The sequence below is a fragment of the Lepidochelys kempii genome, chromosome 15 (assembly GCF_965140285.1).
Source record: "Lepidochelys kempii isolate rLepKem1 chromosome 15, rLepKem1.hap1, whole genome shotgun sequence".
NCBI classification, from domain to species: Eukaryota; Metazoa; Chordata; order Testudines; family Cheloniidae; genus Lepidochelys; species Lepidochelys kempii.
This window is the reverse complement of record NC_136394.1, coordinates 28,007,454-28,025,889: the sequence shown is the minus strand read 5'-3', so window position 1 is coordinate 28,025,889 and position 18,436 is coordinate 28,007,454. Positions and strand designations below refer to the sequence as shown.

Sequence of the window (18,436 nt, the reverse complement as noted above, 5' to 3'; positions counted from 1 at the left end):
GGTTCTCACACTGTCCTATCACTGTTACCTTAGCACCTCTTTTTCCTACACATTCCACTTCCACAGTCACAGGCCCCTTCTATTTGGGCTAAAGGAGAATCACCCTTCACTGTCAGCAATATAGCACCAATGACACACAGGTGAGCAGTTCTGATTCTATCTAGCACAGGGCAGTGTAGCACAAACACACACACACACATTATGTCATTGCTGTGTTATTTATATAGCATCAGGAGTTTTTACACTCAGAACACTGTACAAACTAACAAATGTATCCTCATAACATCCTGAAAGGCAGGAAAGTCTAGTCTCCACTTTATAGATGTGGAAACCGAGGCACAGAGTAGCTAAGAGACGTGTCCAAGGCAATGTCGCAAGTCAGTGTCAGGATTAGAGCACAGGCACTCTTGGCTCCAGGTCTGTGCTCTATGCACTAGACCGCAGCAGCTCCAATGGTTAGGCTAGGGGTGGAAGGTTTCTGACGACTTTAGCTACGTGGTAGTTATCTGGCACTGGCAATTCCTAAAGATGCAAATAGACAATGATTGGTTCCAAGCCAAATTTCCACAAATTATAACAGAGAAAACATGGATTTAGTTAAACCAAATGCCTGACTTGTCAGATCCAAACAACCCTGAGTCAACTTTCTTGGCTTTTTCACTATACCCAGAATCCACTGTTCTTTGGCAGTCACTCCAACTACTATTCCTCCCCCAGAGGAAATTCCAGTGGGTCCATTAGAATCCTTCAGCTGGTTACTGTCAAAGGGCAAGTAGCCCTAAAACCAAGACCCCAATCCAGCCACTGGGTGTACATTGGCAGGCCATTACACATGCACAGGTTATTCAGCTGCAGCCCTGGAGCCTTCGTTGCCAGCTGGAAAAAGCTGAAAAAAATTCCACTGCTCGCCTAGGCTATTTGGTGAGAACAGAGGCTTTGGAGCAACCTCCAAAATCAAAGCATTGCATTGTGGGACAGAGTTAGGCCCAGCTGAGCGCATGCAGCGGGAGCACTTGGATGACCATATTGCTGATGTACTAGTTCAACCTAGACTTCAGCTAAAGGCCTTGTCTTAGGTGTTATTCCCAACCATTATTGCTAATGCTTGTAAAACACCTGGGATGGTTATTGGATGAGGTTACAAGAAACTTTGAAGGGTGTTATCACATAGCACAAAGCCAGGGGCCAGCTAAAGGCTCCCCTTTGCTCGATTCTGGAGCACGGAAATACTGACAGGCCTCTGTAGTGTGGTCGGAAATTCAGGCTTCTAAGCTGGGAAGAGGAAGAAAAGCGTTTTGGCCTTTGCATCTGAAACGCCAGCTGCAATGGAATGTTTCAAACAGCATTTTTTCTTCTTCTTTCATGTCTGGTTGAAGGTGAACAGTCTACAACATGTGACTGAGGCTAAAGAGGCCTGAGACTATAGCCGCACGAGTCCCCTGTAGGGAAGGACATTAGGGTTTGCAGACTGTTTCACGTATCTACAGAAGTTTTATCAGTTGCTGTGTGTAAACAGAGACTGGTCTCCCTTAAAGAGATGGCAGTATCACCCATCCCAACCACCAGTGGCCCCCAGCGATGTCAGTCTTCTACTACCTCCTTTTCCAACACCTCCCCACCTTAAGATAATGAGTAGTGTGTGCTTGGAGAAATCCTTTGATGTACTGGAAAGGGACAATTTGGTGAATGGGGTGCTGGACGGCTGTCAGCAGCTACTATTCTGAGGCTTTGGGCAGGGGGCAGGAAGCTTGAAATAGGAGCTTGTGAAGGGGAGAAATGCAGGAGGGCCATAGGCTGTGTGGCCGAAAACAAGCATTTAAAAATCATGACTCAGCTCCCCACGTAGCGGGAGACGACTTTAAACAGTGAGAGACTTTTTTTTTTTTTAAACAATGTTTTTTTCTGGTCTGCGTTCTGACCTGTGAGCCTACAGGGTGAGGTTGGCTTCAAAATTCAACCTGAACTGCCAAAAACCACAAAAAGGGGTAAGCCCCTCCTCCCCCCTTGCTGGCTGCTTGGAGGGGATTCCACTTGCCTCTCCTATGCCCTGGGGTGGGGTAAGGCGGGAATGGCTGCCATTGAGCCCTCTCTAGCCTTTGTCCTGATAGATAACCCACCTCCCTCCTGACCCTCTCTAGGAAGCCTCCACGGCTTCTTCCTTCACTCACCTATATTTGCCCACGTGCACCCGCCCACACCAGTGTCCTTCCCTTGGGGTCACCGACCCTTTCTCCCCACCCTGGCCCACCTGTTCTTCACAGTGCCCCTCTCTGCCTCCTCACAGAATATGGGGCTGCCCTCTTCCCTCAGGGCAGCAGAACTTCAGCCCCACGGGTAACAGTGGGGGACACGGACCGTACCCATTTCTTTTAAGAGCTGCCTAAAGTCCTCCTCCACAGGCTGTAGGGAAATGGTAGCCATCTTAACCAAGGGCTGCCTGTGGCTTCTGTCTCACTAAGAACAAGGAGAGATGGCCATTTGGAAAGCTGACTTTCGCTGAAGGGGACGATATTAGGTGCCAGCCTCTGCTGAGGGAAAAACCTGTGGGTTGTGAAGAAAAAAATGGCAAAAAATAGGAACCTTAGCCCTAAATATTAAGTTTTAAAAACTCCCAACTGGGTCTTGCCCCTTCTCTGCTAGCTTCTGTGTCAATTCACCATATCCTAAAAAAACACAATGGTGATAAACAGGGAAGCAAGGCTGCCAGATTCCAGTCAGACCCCAGTTACAAACCCTGGCACAGACAAGCTGTGAATTGCTTAGGGCCTGTTTGGGGGTCGGGGGGATGATATATTGATTTAAATCCATCAATTTTTTAATTTGATGACCGTTTTGCTATTTGATTCCAAGACCAAATTTATTTAAATAGTTAAAAAACAGAACAAACTGCCAAAAGTGTATGTGTGTACGTATAAAGTAAATTTACATGAGTCCTACAGAAACTAGTCATCCGGACCCATTGATTCTCCGGCTGGGTTCCCCAGGCATTTCCACAGCTGCTCTGAGAAACCCTAAACAATGGACTTGCCACTCTGCACTGGCTTTTTGAAGCTAATGCTGCCTTATTTTGACATGCTCCGGATAGGTGGATTTCTTTGCCCAATGCGTTCAGATGCTCTATGAATCACTTTTGACACAGGCTTTTTAAGTAAGAGAGCGATAACTGCAGTGACTATAGCAGCAGCAATGGTTATACCCAAAATAGTCCCAACAAAACTAAAGAGTCCAATTTTGGAAAGTGGTGGGGGCCCACTGTCAATGCTTCCTCCAAAGCCAGCAAACTGACAGTTCGGAGGGGCCCAGCCATCATTACAGTGGCAGTTCTCATTGCTGTTGCAAACCCCTCTACTGCTGCACTTCTTTAAAGAACAGTTGGATGTCAGCACAGTTGTCTCATTAATACATGTATGGTTAATACAAATCTTGTTTGTACCACACTTTGCGCCATCTTCTACTATACCCGTATCAGAGAGCTCCATCCCCAAGTGAAAGTCTGTCCCCCAGCACCACATGTTGTCCACTGGTGTTTGAATTATGGTCATATGATCCTCCCGCCAAGGTATTCTTTTTACATTCACACACTGCAGCCTTCCGCACAAGATGTTTTCCAACGTACATTTCTTAAACTTTACATCACCCCCATCCCCTCCACAGTTGCCAAACCGATCCCCTTTTACGTTCACTTCTTGGAAGCAACTTTCTGGAGCTGCCTTGGCTGCTTTGCCAAAGAGGTGTTGACATTGCAAACTGTGAGTAGAGCAAAACCCATGAAAACAGTAGCCGTTGTCACTGCATAAAGTCCCGTCTTGCATATACACATTCTCTTGGCACCATGGAGACGTCCCATTGCAATACTCAGGCAGGTCACATTCATTTGTCTTCTCTCTGCATGTTCTTCCTTGTTGAAGATACTGACATTTGTGACAGCACTGTCCCAAAGCACAAATCGCTCCTGGCTTCAACTGGCAAGTGTGATCACAGCAAGGGTCCTTTTTACACTGCTTTTTGGAGCCACAATCGCACTGTTCTCCTGCATCTACTATGAAGTTGCCACAATGCTGCACATGAAATAGTTCCTCAATTTCTGGGATGTTGTTCAGACAGTGTCCTTTCCTGGACACTATTAGGTCAAAATAGTCTCTAGAACTGCAGTTACTGAATTGATGGACTTGTATATGATGCGCATTCATGATGCAGGTACTGTCATTGGCACATACACATTCTTTTCCGTCATGTTTTATGCCAACATTATGTCCCAACTCATGAGCAACAAGTACAGCAAACTCCCTTGAAGGGCCATGCAAGAATGCTTCGACACCGGATGCACGATTCTTATCACAGACACTTCTCAAGTACGCTTTTCCAATGTTTGCTCCAAAGTTCATATACACAAACAGGTGTCCTACATCATGTGGCGCCCGTGGATAAATGTGACGTTTTCTCCAAAGGTTAAAAGTAGAAAGAACCTCACTTATATTGTGTGTAATTTTGATGGGGTTGCTTTCTGTCCAAATTTCTAGTCCAGTTAGTAGTACACGAAGACGAAAAGGATAAAAAAGCTCATCCACCATACTGACTACATCAACAACTTGCATTGAAACATTAGTTATATTTCCTCCTGAATATTCAAACCGCAGTTTGTCCACCACTATAAGAAGCTCCATATACTTAGTGTGCGTCCAGGGATGAAATTCTTCCACTTTGGGAACCTGCCTCCTCTCTGTTTCAGAAGCTTGATATTTTATCTCCTTGGCGGTTAATCCACACATCACAGCCTTGGGTTCCATCTCCTCTGTTCGATAAATACGGTGCTGGAATGTAAAGGAAGTCTCTACAGGTTCAATGCCATAGTTTAAGCTCCCAATCTGGAGAAACCCTCTGAGTCCAGAGCAGGTGCTGAGGGCCACGTGAGACTCTGGGGTATCTTCCACGTACCCATGATAGTAGCAATCATCTGGAATATGGGGCTGATCAACTCTCAGTTGACCTCTAGCATCATAAGTGAAGACTGGAAAATTTTTTACTAGGAATCCTTTCTTCTGCTTTAGGTGAACAATGTGGTTCTTTCCTTCTGCCTTGATGACATAGGACATCTCATCCTTGGTGGCTTTGCCTTCCTTGGCTGCTAGCTTCCTTGGAACTATCACTTCATAGGAAGCAAACCGTGGAGGTAGATGAGGACTAGAGACTGTGCTGGGAAGGAGAGGCCCCAGCAGCACCATGGAGACGCCCAGTCTGAGGAGCAGCCTTTGTCCCAGCACTCCGTCCCTGGCCATCAGACTCCTCCGCATTAACGCTGGATTAAACTGAATGCTCTCTGGATCTGATTTATGGTTGCTGCTACACAAACTGCAGTAGAGAAGGGAAACCTTAGGGTGTTAATGCAGCAGTACTGCCCTTAATTCAATCACAGAGCAGCTCCTTCACCCAGTACAGCCCAGCATCTTAAAAACATACAGGTAATGCCCCTCTCTCCATTGCTAGTTGCTACCCATACCCCTTACTAACTGCCTCCCTCCCTGACTCTGAACATTTTAATGACCAAGTTATGTTCCCCACACTCTCCTTACATATCACCAGCTAGATCTGCCTGAAGTATCAAAGCTGCCTGCTGCCTTTCACATATATTTTTATGGGCACCCTCCCCATGTCTCCTTTGTATTTTCAGGGGTGCTCTCTCTTTGTCTGGCAGGGCAATACTACGTCCAACAAAGCAGCAGGCCAGCCAGAGAGCCCATCCTGCTATATTATACAGCACAGAAACACTAACAAATCTCTCTAATGTGAAAGCAAATTTAGGCTTCTAAACTGGGAAGAGGATAACACTTATAAAATGTTACTCCTGAAACTTCTGCTACAATGGAATGTCCCAGATGGTGTCTGTTTCTCCTCGTGCCTCTTTGAATATGAACATTCTACGGCATGAAGCTCAGAATGCAGCCATGTGTTCCCCCATGCAGGGATGGGCATGAAGTGGAGATTTGGATCCCTGGGATTCTACTCTATATAAATTTTGAATGAACAAGGCAATGGAAAGATAAAGGGTGGTGAACAGTGCTTCAGTCACTCATTGGGACCTAATATAGTAACAAGACACACCTTGGGTTATTAATGAATGATTTTTGGCGCACGGGCTAGCATAATGCCCTTTTCTGTACATCCTATTGCTGCTCAATTAGAGGCTGACATTTTATTAATTGTTTTTTGGAAAGTGGGTTGCATGCATTGAGCCTTCTGCTCTGAAAGTTATTCTCACAGTAGGGTGAGAAAATAAAGAAGAGGGTTGTAAGCTTCCTGTCCGCTACAATTTTACATATATACAGCTTGCTTGTGTTTTTGTCATCTCTCTTCTTTCGAGTTACCAGGACTTTTTAGGCCTGTTCTTTCCTCCAGCAACATGGATGCTGTGTCACAGCAATGCTTTATAGACCAAATAGCCACTCACTTTCTATTATGCTAAAGATTAAAAATAGTTTTACTGAACAGTTAGGTTATTTACAATGGAAAGTGGATTGGAGAGGCAGCAATGACCCAGAATTGCTGTCACTGTGTCTTCCCCATCTCCCTCCATCACCAGCCTGCCTATCTTCAGCATACAGGTCTCCCCTCCATTCCCTGTCAATTTTAGGAGTGCAGAGATTTCTTAAGCATTTTTGACTGATGAGGTCCTCCTTGGGTTGGTGTCCCCGTGTAACAAGGCCAATTAGAATGTGCCTTTGGACAGTCACTGTTTTCCTGTCTTCCTGCCATATTCTAACAGGGCTCTGAAGATATCTGACTGATATCAAATGCAGACTGTAATACAGTGAAGTATGAGTTAACTAACTACCCAAGAAGCAAGAAAACACATCAGTCTCCTAGTAGAAGGTGTTCTTTACTGAAAGGTTGAACAAAATTCTCCTGGAAATCTTGGGACAGTTCCCATTTGTGTAAAGTTCTTATAAAAGCAAAATCATTCCAGCTAGTGAACACAGTGAACTCAAACATAGTGAACTCAAAACCTTGCAATGCCTTCCTTTGCTTCAATTTAATTTTCTTTAATGCAGTGCCTTGAGAGTTTTCCCTTTACGCAACTCATTAAGGAAATAAGAATAACTACCATAGTTTCTGCTTCCAAGAATACCCTTACAGCATGGGGTCACCAAACGTAAAAGAAGACATCAGATTTAAAACATTTAAATGGAGTCTTAGCTACCACAGTAGAAACACATCAACTTTCTCTCCCCAACTCAAAAATTACAGCTACAGTAAGTTATCCAGTAGAACCTCACTCAGAGTTACAAACACCAGAGTTAAGAACTGACCAGTCAACCACACACCTCCTTTGGAGCCGGAAGTTCGCAAACAGGCAGCAGCAGAAAAGGGGAAAAAAAGCACCTACAGTACAGTACTGTGTTTAAATGTAAACTATGGGGAAAAAATAAAGGGAAAGCAGCATTTTTCTTCTGCATAGTAAAGTTTCAAAGCTGTAGTAAGTCAATGGTCAGTTGTTGATGTAAACTTTTGAAAGAAAAACCGTAACTTTGTTCAGGGTTACAAACATTTCAGAGTTACCAACAACCTCCATGCCTGATGTGTCTGTAACTCTGAGGTTCTACTGTATACACTGACAGAATGGGGCTAAACTGTATTCTTATTTCAGAGTAGCAGCCGTGTTAGTCTGCATCTGCAAAAAGAACAGGAGGACTAGTGGCACCTTAGAGACTAACAAATTTATTTGAGCATAAGCTTTTGTGAGCTACAGCTCACTTCATTGGATGCATAGAATGGAACATATAGTAAGGTATTTATACATACAGAGAACATGAAAAGGTAGAAGTACCCATACCAACTGTAAGAGGCTAATTAAGAGGAGCTATTATCAGCAGGGGGGGAAAAAACTTTTGAAGTGATGTTCAAGATGGCCTGTAGCCCACAAAAGTTTATGCTCAAATAAATTTGTTAGTCTCTAAGGTGCCACAAGTACTCCTGTTCTTTTTGTATTCTTATTGAGCGTATAATACTGCCATCTAGAGGGAGGCATCACAGTTACTAAAGAAGAGATGACAGGTTATCTTGCCCCACCTATTAGCAGTGTGAGATTGTCACCTACCTTTATTTTCTGGTGCTTTGTCTAGCCCAGTTTTGTAGTTTGCCCTTAAACACAGCACATTACAAACATGAGTAAGTTAAGCCGCCCAGCACTCTTGTGAGGTACAAAGGACTGTGACTATTCCATTCTACTACAGGCAGGTAAAACTGAAGCAGAGAGATCAGATGACTTATAGTGAGAGAGAGCCCAGTTGTCCTTGGTGTTGACCACAGGACTGTCCCTTTCTCCCTTTGGGCTACAAAGATTTAAATTCAGCCCTGATCCAAACAAAAAAGCCAGATACCTTTTTAAGTTTAGTAAAATCATTTTTTATGTACACTGATGAATAATATTTACAATCTAATACTGATCCAAAATAAACTAATATTACAAATACACTGAAAAGGAGAAATGAAAATATTCTTAATACACAGAAGATAAACATGTCATATGAAGGGTTCCAAGAGAGATTTCCAAAGGAAAAACACGTGGTAATGATATCAAAACTTTAATATCTTCCTCTTTCCAAGCCAACATATTCTCCTTCTAGACAAGTTCTTCTACTCTTTTCTTTTTTAAGTAGCCCCAAACAGTCAAATCACAAGATAAGCCAGTTTTATATTTAAAAAAAATATATAAAAGGTCAAATGATTTCAGGCAAAGATTTATTTTAGAGTTTTACTTAAAAACAAAAGAACCCCTCACATACTAGCTTCCTTCATCATTTGTTTTTTTAATAAAGAAAATTTTATGAAATTTTTATCTTTTATGGGGTACCATCCATCAGACCCTTTCAATTCAAGATATTTAAAATATTACAGTCTGCTAAGGAGGACTGGTGGAGTTTATTACCAAACAAAAATATGCACAATCAAGACAAAATACCTGGCAGTTTCATCCACTGAAAAATAAAAATGTAGGGCAGAAAAAAATAAAATTTACGTACACTAATGGATTTCATTTAAATAGTTTTATTTAATTTTGAATTCAAAAATTTAACTTAATTTTTAAAAAGTAAAATAAATCAGTTTTATCATTTTATAAAACCATTTGACCTTCAGTTTCAACTAGTGTCACCGTAATCTCTTCCTTCCTACACACATTTCAGATTAATCTCTTCTCAATTAGGATATGGACAATATAATCGAAGTAAACTTGCAAAAGGCAGTTTTTCCACCAGAGACTTGGAAATTTGACTTCTCCCCCTCCAAACCTGCACCGTTAAAATACTGAAACAGTTCTAAGTCAGATCTGAATTTACCCATCTTGCAATTACTAATGGCATGAAGTCATCCTGTCATTTTAAATAAATTAAAACCGATAAATGGAGAAGGGACTCAGTCACAATGTTCAGTAACTAATCAGCCAGTTATAGGTCTTCCTTGCCATTTTCTAGCCCTGGTTTGGATTTCTCCTAGAAGTAGTTGCCACAATATTCTCTAAGGTTTTCTACAAAATGGATATTTTGTATTGTGGAAACAGTTTGAAGCTATTTCTTACAGGTGATTACACAGTAGCAACACCAAAAGCCCATTTTGGCTTCACTTCCAAAGCAAAGCAATATGAAAATACCAGGTCACTGGTTAAGGCAGTAGTACCCAAAGTTTGGCCAGTGGAATTCTACAAGGCAAGCCTTGTCATGATCACCTTTAATACCGGAGGCAACCTGCATGAGAGAACAGGTCCCTGCATGCTATACTCCATCTTGCTCACAAAGGAGAAATTGGCTGGACCACAAGAGAGCATGGCATTCTGGGACCACTATTTTTTGTTGCCTAGCATTCCATATTAAAGATGAGGATAACTACCATCTGGTCCATTTTATATGCGAGCTACATGTGGCCTTATGCTCCTGGGAAGATGCCAGTGGGGTGCTCAGTTGGGCAAAGTTTGGGCCTCCTGGCTTACAGGATAAAACTTCAAAGTGGTCTGTGGGGAATTAGCTACACAATTCCTATTAAAATGACATGACTGCCTTGTTTAATTCTCCATACACCACGCTTAAAAGTTGACAATTAAGATGTCCCAGGAAAAACAGATGTCGAGTGAAAGTTTAAAACAATCTCAAATATTTAAAGACTTTGTGGATGTTGACATGAGCGAGAGATTAGTGCAAAGGAAAGGTGTACAAGCCTGGAGCCTTGCAGCTGCTACTACAGAGAAGTGAAGAATGCTCATTTCTGCTAACGTATTGTACCTATGCCTTAATCTGAAGAGGTCATCTCTTTTATGGGGGAGGACAGTTAAAGTATCCAAATTCCATTGTGCTATGGACCACAGCCTTGGAAGTTATTCCCATCTCGTTTAGTTTTATGGGGCAGGACAGTTACTGATCAGAACTAGCCAGAGATCAAGTTCACTTTCCCAAAAAATTAGGTTTCCAGCAAGGAACCATTATTCATTGCCTGCTAGTTCACTACCTTTCTCATTAGTATGTATCCGTGCACAAGTATTCCATGTAGTGTTTAAGGGTGCAATTCTTACTTAGGCAAAAATCTCCCATTGTAGTCAGGGAAGGTGCTAGCTAAGTAAGGACTGTGTCCTAAAATTACAATAATCAGGCAGTTTAAAGCTTTAATAAGTGGGTGTACTACTGGAAGGGATTAAAACCGCCAACACACAGAAAATGTACGCATTGGAAAAGAATGCAAAGTGGAACATCTCCTTTATGTAGGAAAAACCAAGTTATTGTTTACAAAATCCTACAGAAAGGATCCGATGCAGCTTTGCCTGCCAAAGCAAACAGGTAAGAGGAAGTCTGATTTAGAAAAAGACAGAATGTGGCCCAACTGCCATACTGAGTACACTGGGAGATTTATGGCTCAAGTTGTTAAATGTAAACCAAAGAGTAATGAGCTATGAAATGTAACAAAGTTCAAGAGTAATTACTCCTAATAGCCCTGAATTGGCACTTCAGACGGCAGACCATAATTCTTCTATGGCTGCACAGGTATAGTACCAAAATATCTCTATAAAAAGCCTTCAACGAGTCTCAAAAGAAAGGAAAGTATTAGAAGATAGAAAACTAGAAATATTTACAGATTTTTTTTTAAATTAAATTAAAAAAAAAAAAGCTTTTTTTTTTTTAAGCCAAAGTTTGATTAGTGTAAGGATTTGCCCTTGGTGGCCTTCACCGTGTGCTGCAGCATAGGGACTTGAGTCGGGGGCAGCTCTAGGTCAATCCCTCCCCAGGCAGATGAAGTTCAAGAAAATCATAGAGCGAATGTGCTTGGACATAGATGGATCACCACTATCCATCTCGCACAGTGGCACCGTGATTATACACAGGATGATCCCTTCCAGCCAGGAGGACAAGCTTGACTCCATGCTTCGCCAGGGTTATATATTCCAGAAGGAAAACGGTGGAGTGGTGGAAAAAAAACAAAACTCAGGCTCAACTAGTCATCTGGGGAAAAAGCAAACAAATCCACCCACATGTTGCTGCCTGAGAGAGGTATCACCATTAAAATAAAAACAATACACACAAGTTACTGAAGTTTTCCCCTACTGTTTTAAAATAAAGAAGAGGAGTCTGATGCTGAACAGCGACTCAAGTCCTGGTGAAGCCAGGAGGAAGATGTGGAGCTGGAGGAGAGAGATACAAAATTACCAATCACAACTAAAGATTATAGCAAGAGTATGGACTTGAGTGCATGTCTCCTTAGCAATGCTAAGAGTGGCTCTTGGGTTATCTGGCAGAGGAGAAATAATTCTGCTGTCACTACAATGCTGCAGATTTAAGGTAAAAAGGGTGCCTGTGAAGTTTTTTCCACAGCACTTGCTTCAAATATTTACTGAGCAAAATGCTAAGAAACTGTGGTTGTCTCATTCATGTACTTAGTCACTGCAGCTGTCTGTATAGCAGATGGAAGGCTGCTTCTGCATCTGGTTATTAAGAAAACAAACTGTCTTTAACAATATAATTTGTCCCGTTCAAGGGACTCATGAATTAACAGTACATGAGTGATCATATATACCTTGAGGAACTGAGTTTTAAAAAAATATTACAGTACCAATGATTTTTGTATCTACAACTATACAGGATTTTCAAGCAGTGTGGAAATTTAATGAAATAATTATGATTTATAAATTTACATAAAAAATATTTTACAGTTAAAGAATAGCTCTCAAATGGTTAAAAAAAATAAAAGAAGAAGCTCTAGCTATTGTGAATCATGGGAGTTTGTCTGCTCTTCAATAACTTGTTTCACTATTTCTGCCAGCTTTAGCCGGTCCACCTTATCTGTGAATCCTCTGCCTGAAATTAAAGAAAAAGCAAGTCAGTTTCAGTGCAGTGCAGTGCAGGCAGACAGTCATAACAGGCTGAATACAAACTGATGCTTTGATCCCAGACAGTAAAACTTAGGGTAACATTTTCAAAAGCCCCCAACTGACTCAGAGGCCTAACCCACATTCAAAAATCAATGGGACTTAAGTGCTTTTTGAAAATTTTACCTGAGCCTCAAATATAAAATTTAACAGGTTTTAAAAAACCATTTAATTCATGCTCTGTGCTGGCAAACTGACACCATTTGGGGCCATCTAAGCCTGAATGGAATTAAAACAGGTTCGTTAAAACGGTTTCAAAACATACCCTGCATGTAAGAGCAGTCTCTGTCTTAAGAGAAGGTGCCACTTACCATTCCAGCTGAAGCTCTGTAGAGTGTCTCGTAATAACTTACACTCCCTATTATATTTCCATGCTTCCTGCATCACTTCATTCAGTTTCTCATCTTCATTCTCTCCTATTTAAAAGAAAGACAAGATAAAACAGAGATTTGTCATATAAATTCTCAGCAAAGGAGGCACCCTTTTTCTCCTGCTTACTGGTTTTGGGAGCAGAGGCTTTGTTTAGCAAGCCAGTTTAATAGCACCACATGCCACTGTTAAAGCAAGGTGTTAACACTTTATTACACAGATAATTTACAATCCACATGCCATTACAAAGAGCAATCCTATTCTTTTAATTGGAAAGTTTTGCAGTGATCTTGCCCACATCTCAATCCCTCTTTCTCCCAGGTCTCCATTGGGCTGTACCAAGAAGAATCCATACAACTGCTGTGAACAGCAACTCATTCCCCAGACTCTGTAGATTGGCATTCTATCCTCTCCTGCCTCTTGACCAACAGGGTGGTGATTTCCTTCAAAAGGCTGCACAACTGACAATACAGACCTCCACTGATCCCCTACAGTGGCATGGGTGACTCCCAAGCACTGGAAGGCTCTTCTAGCTAGACATCCCATCACACATAAATCAGCAAAGGGTCACACCAAAGTTATGCATATGAATCAATCTTCTGCAGTGAAGTTTCATGTATAAGGTGCCATAAAGATATACGTTCTAGGGCAAAAGGGCATTGATTCATGTGTGTTAGCTTTACCTTCAGGGCTGGTAAAAAGGGACAATTCCAAAGATGCTGGGCTTTTCTGCAAAGAAACTTTTGTCCTACAGCTATAAAACAAGCCCCTTTAGGACTCTGTGTCAGGCAAAGAGCCCCCTATCTCCTGAGACTGACTATAGCAATAGGAACGCTGGGCATACTCCTTCACTGCTGACACAGGGGCTAAACTGGCATCACACTAAACGTGCATTAGCTTTCTTAAAAGCGGTGACCTTTACCAGCCTGTGGTAGAATACACTGTGCAATGACATCTCTGAGTTTTTCCAGAGCCACATTGGAATCGTCGCTTCCATTCTCAGGATCGTGGATATAGACACCATCCTTTGGTTTAGTGCTGTAACAGATGGGAGTGAGAAGGAAACACTATGACTGTCTGAGCACAACACAGCCATGTAACCAAAAGCCAAATCTAAGGTGAAAATAACTGCTAATAACAGAAGTTTGAAAGAAGTCTGATCATATCCATTACTCAATACATAATTCTGAACCCATGTATATTTCTCTTATGGGATCTGGAAACCTGTAAAAGAAAGTAGATTTATCAGAAGTTCTGACAACACTCTGTCATATGATGGCACCTTAGATCAGAAGATTAAGACTTTTACTAATGTCAATCAAGTAACATGCTCAATATTTTGGTGCGGGACCTTGTCAAAGGCTTTCTGAAAATCTAAGTACGCTACATCCACTGGATTCCCCTTGTCCGCGTGCTTGTTGACCCCCTCCAGGAATTCTAGCAGATGGGTGAGGCAGGATTTCCCTTTGCTAAAACCATGTTGACTCTTCCCCAACAAATTATGTTCATCTCTGTGTCTGACAATTTTGTTCTTTACTAGAGTTTCAACCAGTTTGCTCGATACTGAAGTCCACCTCTTGAATACTGTGTGCAGATGTGGTCGCCGCATCTCAAAAAAGACATATTAGAATTGGAAAAAGTTCAGAAAAGGGCAACAAAAATGATTAGGGGTACGGAACGGCTGCTGTAAGAGGAGAGATTAATAAGACTGGAACTTTTCAGCTTGGAAAAGAGACGACAAAGGGGGGGATATTATGAGAGAGGTGTGTAAAATCATGATGGGTGTAGAGAAAATAAATAAGGAAGTGTTGTTTACTTCTCATAACAAAAGAACTAGGGGCCACCAAATGAAATAAACAGGCAGCAGGTTTAAAACAAACCAAAGGAAGTATTTGTATAAGTAGGGGCATAGCGAGCAGATCGAGGGACGTGATTGTCCCCCTCTATTCGACATTGGTGAGGCCTCATCTGGAGTACTGTGTCCAGTTTTGGGCCCCACACTACAAGAAGGATGTGGATAAATTGGAAAGAGTCCAGCGAAGGGCAACAAAAATGATTAGGGGTCTGGAACACATGACTTATGAGGAGAGGCTGAGGGAACTGGGATTGTTTAGTCTGCAGAAGAGAAGAATGAGGGGGGATTTGATAGCTGCTTTCAACTACCTGAGAGGTGGTTCCAGAGAGGATGGTTCTAGACTATTCTGAGTGGTAGAAGATGACAGGACAAGGAGTAATGGTCTCAAGTTGCAGTGGGGGAGGTTTAGGTTGGATATTAGGAAAAACTTTTTCACTAGGAGGGTGGAGAAACACTGGAATGCGTTGCCTAGGGAGGTGGTAGAATCTCCTTCCTTAGAAGTTTTTAAGGTCAGGCTTGACAAAGCCCTGGCTGGGATGATTTAGTTTGGGATTGGTCCTGCTTTTGAGCAGGGGGTTGGACTAGATGACCTCCTGAGGTCCCTTCCAACCCTGATATTCTATGATTCTATGAATATTCCTAGAAGGTAGGTAAATATCCTAATTGTCAGATGAGTAAACTGCAGCAGAGCGAGATTAAGTGGTTTGCACAGTGAATCAGTGGCAGAACCTGGAACAAATCTTGAAATCCTGATTCCCAAGCTGTCCTGCTCTAATCACTTTCTTATAGCTAGGTCTGCTCCATTCTAACTATAAATGATATAGAATCGTAGGACTGGAAGGGACCTTGAGAGGTCACCTAGTCCAATTCCCTGCACTCATGGCAGGACTAAGTATTATCTAGCTCATCCCTGACAGGTGTTTGTCTAACCTGCTCTTAAAAATCCCCAGTGATGGAGACTCCACAACCTCCCTAGGCAGTTTATTCCAGGGCTTAACCACCCTGACAGTTAGGAAGTTTTTCCTAATATCCAGCCTAAACCTCCCTTGCTGCAATTTAAGCCCATTGCTGCTTGTCCTCTCCTCAGAGGTTAAGGAGAACAATTTTTCTCTCTCCTCCTTGTAACAACCTTTTATGTACTTGGAAACTATTAGCATGTCCCCTCCCAGTCTTCTCTTCTCCAGACTAAACTAACCCAATTTCTTCAATCTTTCCTCGTTAGGTCATGTTTTCTTTAATCATTTTTGTTGCTCTTCTCTGGACTTTCTCCAGTTTGTCCACATCTTTCCTGAAATATGGTGCCCTGAATTGGTCACAATACTCCAGCTGAGGCCTAATCAGCACGGAGTAGAGTGGAAGTAGGCAGGGCAGGAGCAGGGCCTTATGGAAGGGGTGAAATGGGGGCAGAGCCGGGGGGGGGGAGGGTCTTTAATCGAAGTAATTCTAAAAGTAAATGCGTGTTTTGTCGTTTGAGTGAGGTGAATTACTGAGTATTTATATTTTATTAAAACCCCTCTTCGCATTACAGTTTTAAAAAGTTAATACATTGACTTTTAATAGCATACGATATTATGCTTCATTTTTTTTCATTTTTGACTATACAGTACTTTTGTATCATTGTATGAAAAAAAGTTTCAGTGATGCGACCCTCGGACCAATGTACTAGTCCTCATGTGGCCCTTGTGGTGATTTGAGTTTGAGATCCCTGATCTAGAGAAATAAGAATAGGGTCAGAACCAGACATGCCAAACCCATGAAAAAAACACAGAAATCGGGCTTGTTTTTGGCTTAATTGGTTTGTGAGTTCCTTGTTGGCTAGTTTTTGGCTTGTAGCTTGTTTGGCTTGTAGTTTGTTGCTTCTTTTTTTTGATTGTCAAAAGAGGGCAAGCAGGGGCAAGGGGGGCGTGGGGGAGAGAGTCAGGAGTGCACAACGAGCCCACCATAGTCTCAGACTGCACACCAGGGGGATCTAGTCACATAGAACGTTGGGGTTCTTAGGAATTGGCTTGTTTTGGCCTTGTTTTGAAATAGGATTAGCTTGATTTTTTGGCTTATTGTGAAAGTCGGCATGCTTATTTACCACATGAAAGTTGGCAACTGTGGTCAGAACTCAAACAAGAGCGTTCAAAACCAGGGTCTGCCTCTGATTTGCTGGGTGCCATATCACTTCTCCTACCTGCCTCACTTTCCTTATGTATAAGATGAGGATACCACCACCATTTTCTTACCTCACAAAGGTGTTGGGAGAAGCTGTGAAGATACAGCATGCTATACATGTATTATTGTTACTAGGTTTGACTCCAGCTGTTTCAGCACAGGAAGTAGGAACCAACCAACCAACTAGACATTTTAGGAATTTCAGTCAAACAAACCTCAACAGAGGTTTAAGTGTTAAACAACAATTGAAGCACCCTGGCTTCTGACATTTAGGAATTATTAGATTTAAAACATTAAAAAAAAATTTTTTAGGAAGTTACCCTAGCAATTTTCTCTTGCGTAGAATTGGATTGTTGACAGAGTGGAGGGGTTTGAGGCTGACTTTGAGGTCTTGGATTCTCATGTTAGCAAGTTGTTCTGCATGAGCCTGTTGTATCCCAGCAACCATTGCCTGGAATGGAAAAAGTTACACATAGTGTTTTAATTAGTTCCTTTGTGTATAAAAGGCTAATATAAGCCAGTACAAACACAGTTCATAAAAATCCTGCACACATTTCAGGGATACACAATAACATCAGGCTTGTGCTACACAAGACCAGCTCAGTACTGAGCAGTGATCCAGTGGGGGATAATACCCTGACCTTGCAAGGGCCTGGACTCAGTCTAATGGGTCTTCTCCATGTCTAACTTCCATGATCTTAGAGACCTGACTGTGCAACCGCCTTTGTGCAAATGAGTTTTCCACTTAGTCATTTAAAGGGGGGATATAGAGCACACAGCTGAACCCCTGCCTGCCGACCAATAGACTCATACCTTGGATCTGCAGCTAAACAAAGGAGAAAAAGGATGCAATACTCAAGTGAGCAAAGCACCTAGAGATAGAAGAGCCCTAATAGATCACATTTACTAGAATTGTCCATCTCCTCCTAAGCCTCAGGGTTGCTCTTTACAGCCAATCTTCAAGCATTTTCTTTCTATCCCAGTTTTAAATGAAACTTTTTGGTTTTAGGAACAAAGATTCTCCTTCTCTTTCTGAAGGTGATTAACCTCTGAGCTCTTAATCTGCAGGACGTAGTTTTAAAACAAAATGCTTAACAAATATCAATGTGGCCCGTTTCCAGACTTGACCTTTTTGAAATAATAAAATGTTATCTAAACCTTGTCCATCATCATTTGGGAAGAGGGCAAAATGTTATCGAGAGCTTCGGTGGAGTTTAGCCAGGGATGGTCCAGGACTCCTTCTATAGTCAGCCGTTCCTCGGGCTTTACCTTCAGCAGCCTGAGAGAAAAAACAAATCAGTCCTTAAAGATGCTCTGTTCTTTCTATGCAACAACCTGCTGTTCTACCTAGAATCAGAGTGCTTTTAATTTTGCAGTTACCATCCCCAGAGATGAGAGTTCTCCTTTGACTAGAATGCCAACAAAACCTCTCTCAAACAATTTGCTCCTTATCAGTCATTTTATTCCAATGTCCCTTTCTGGAGATCTATTTAAGCACTGCCGAGTTACAGTGGGTATCTTCAGTGACACAAAATGAGAAAGGGATCCTGTAATGACTGCACTCAGCTAACTTGTACCTTCAGATCCTGTGGTAGCAAAAGTTCTCCTCCCTTAAGAAATACCCAATGCAAAAAGGATCAACATTCTCTGGAAAT

General features: G+C 42.0%; 3 protein-coding genes across 6 annotated transcripts in view; 1 reads left to right on the top strand and 2 right to left on the bottom strand.

Annotated features, from left to right (window-relative positions):
• The window catches only part of TMEM116 (transmembrane protein 116), a 59,000-nt gene that overhangs the window by 38,065 nt on the left and 2,499 nt on the right, over positions 1-18,436 (top strand). Inside the window, exon 10 of one of the 3 annotated variants that reach the window (XM_073312527.2) lies at positions 13,091-15,539. The exons of the other annotated variants lie outside the window; for them this stretch is intronic. Within the exon in view, the coding sequence (XP_073168628.2) occupies positions 13,091-13,135 (45 nt within the window). The 3' untranslated portion in view covers positions 13,136-15,539. Of the gene's footprint in view, positions 1-13,090; positions 15,540-18,436 lie in introns of those variants that run through there. 3 annotated transcript variants of the gene reach the window in all.
• On the bottom strand, positions 2,480-7,677 carry LOC140898560 (disintegrin and metalloproteinase domain-containing protein 9). Its single transcript, XM_073312523.1, has one exon. The coding sequence runs from the start codon at positions 5,289-5,291 to the stop codon at positions 3,063-3,065; it is 2,229 nt and encodes a 742-aa protein (XP_073168624.1). The 5' UTR covers positions 5,292-7,677; the 3' UTR covers positions 2,480-3,062.
• The window catches only part of MAPKAPK5 (MAPK activated protein kinase 5), a 30,964-nt gene continuing 20,904 nt past the window's right edge, over positions 8,377-18,436 (bottom strand). Inside the window, exons 10-14 of one of the 2 annotated variants that reach the window (XM_073312538.2) lie at positions 17,940-18,060; positions 17,102-17,232; positions 13,686-13,807; positions 12,712-12,816; positions 8,377-12,329 (exon numbers count right to left, since the gene is read on the bottom strand). In XM_073312538.2, the coding sequence (XP_073168639.1) occupies positions 12,235-12,329; positions 12,712-12,816; positions 13,686-13,807; positions 17,102-17,232; positions 17,940-18,060 (574 nt within the window). In that variant the 3' untranslated portion in view covers positions 8,377-12,234. The remainder of the gene's footprint in view (positions 12,330-12,711; positions 12,817-13,685; positions 13,808-17,101; positions 17,233-17,939; positions 18,061-18,436) is intronic. The other variant, XM_073312540.2, reaches the window with a different exon arrangement.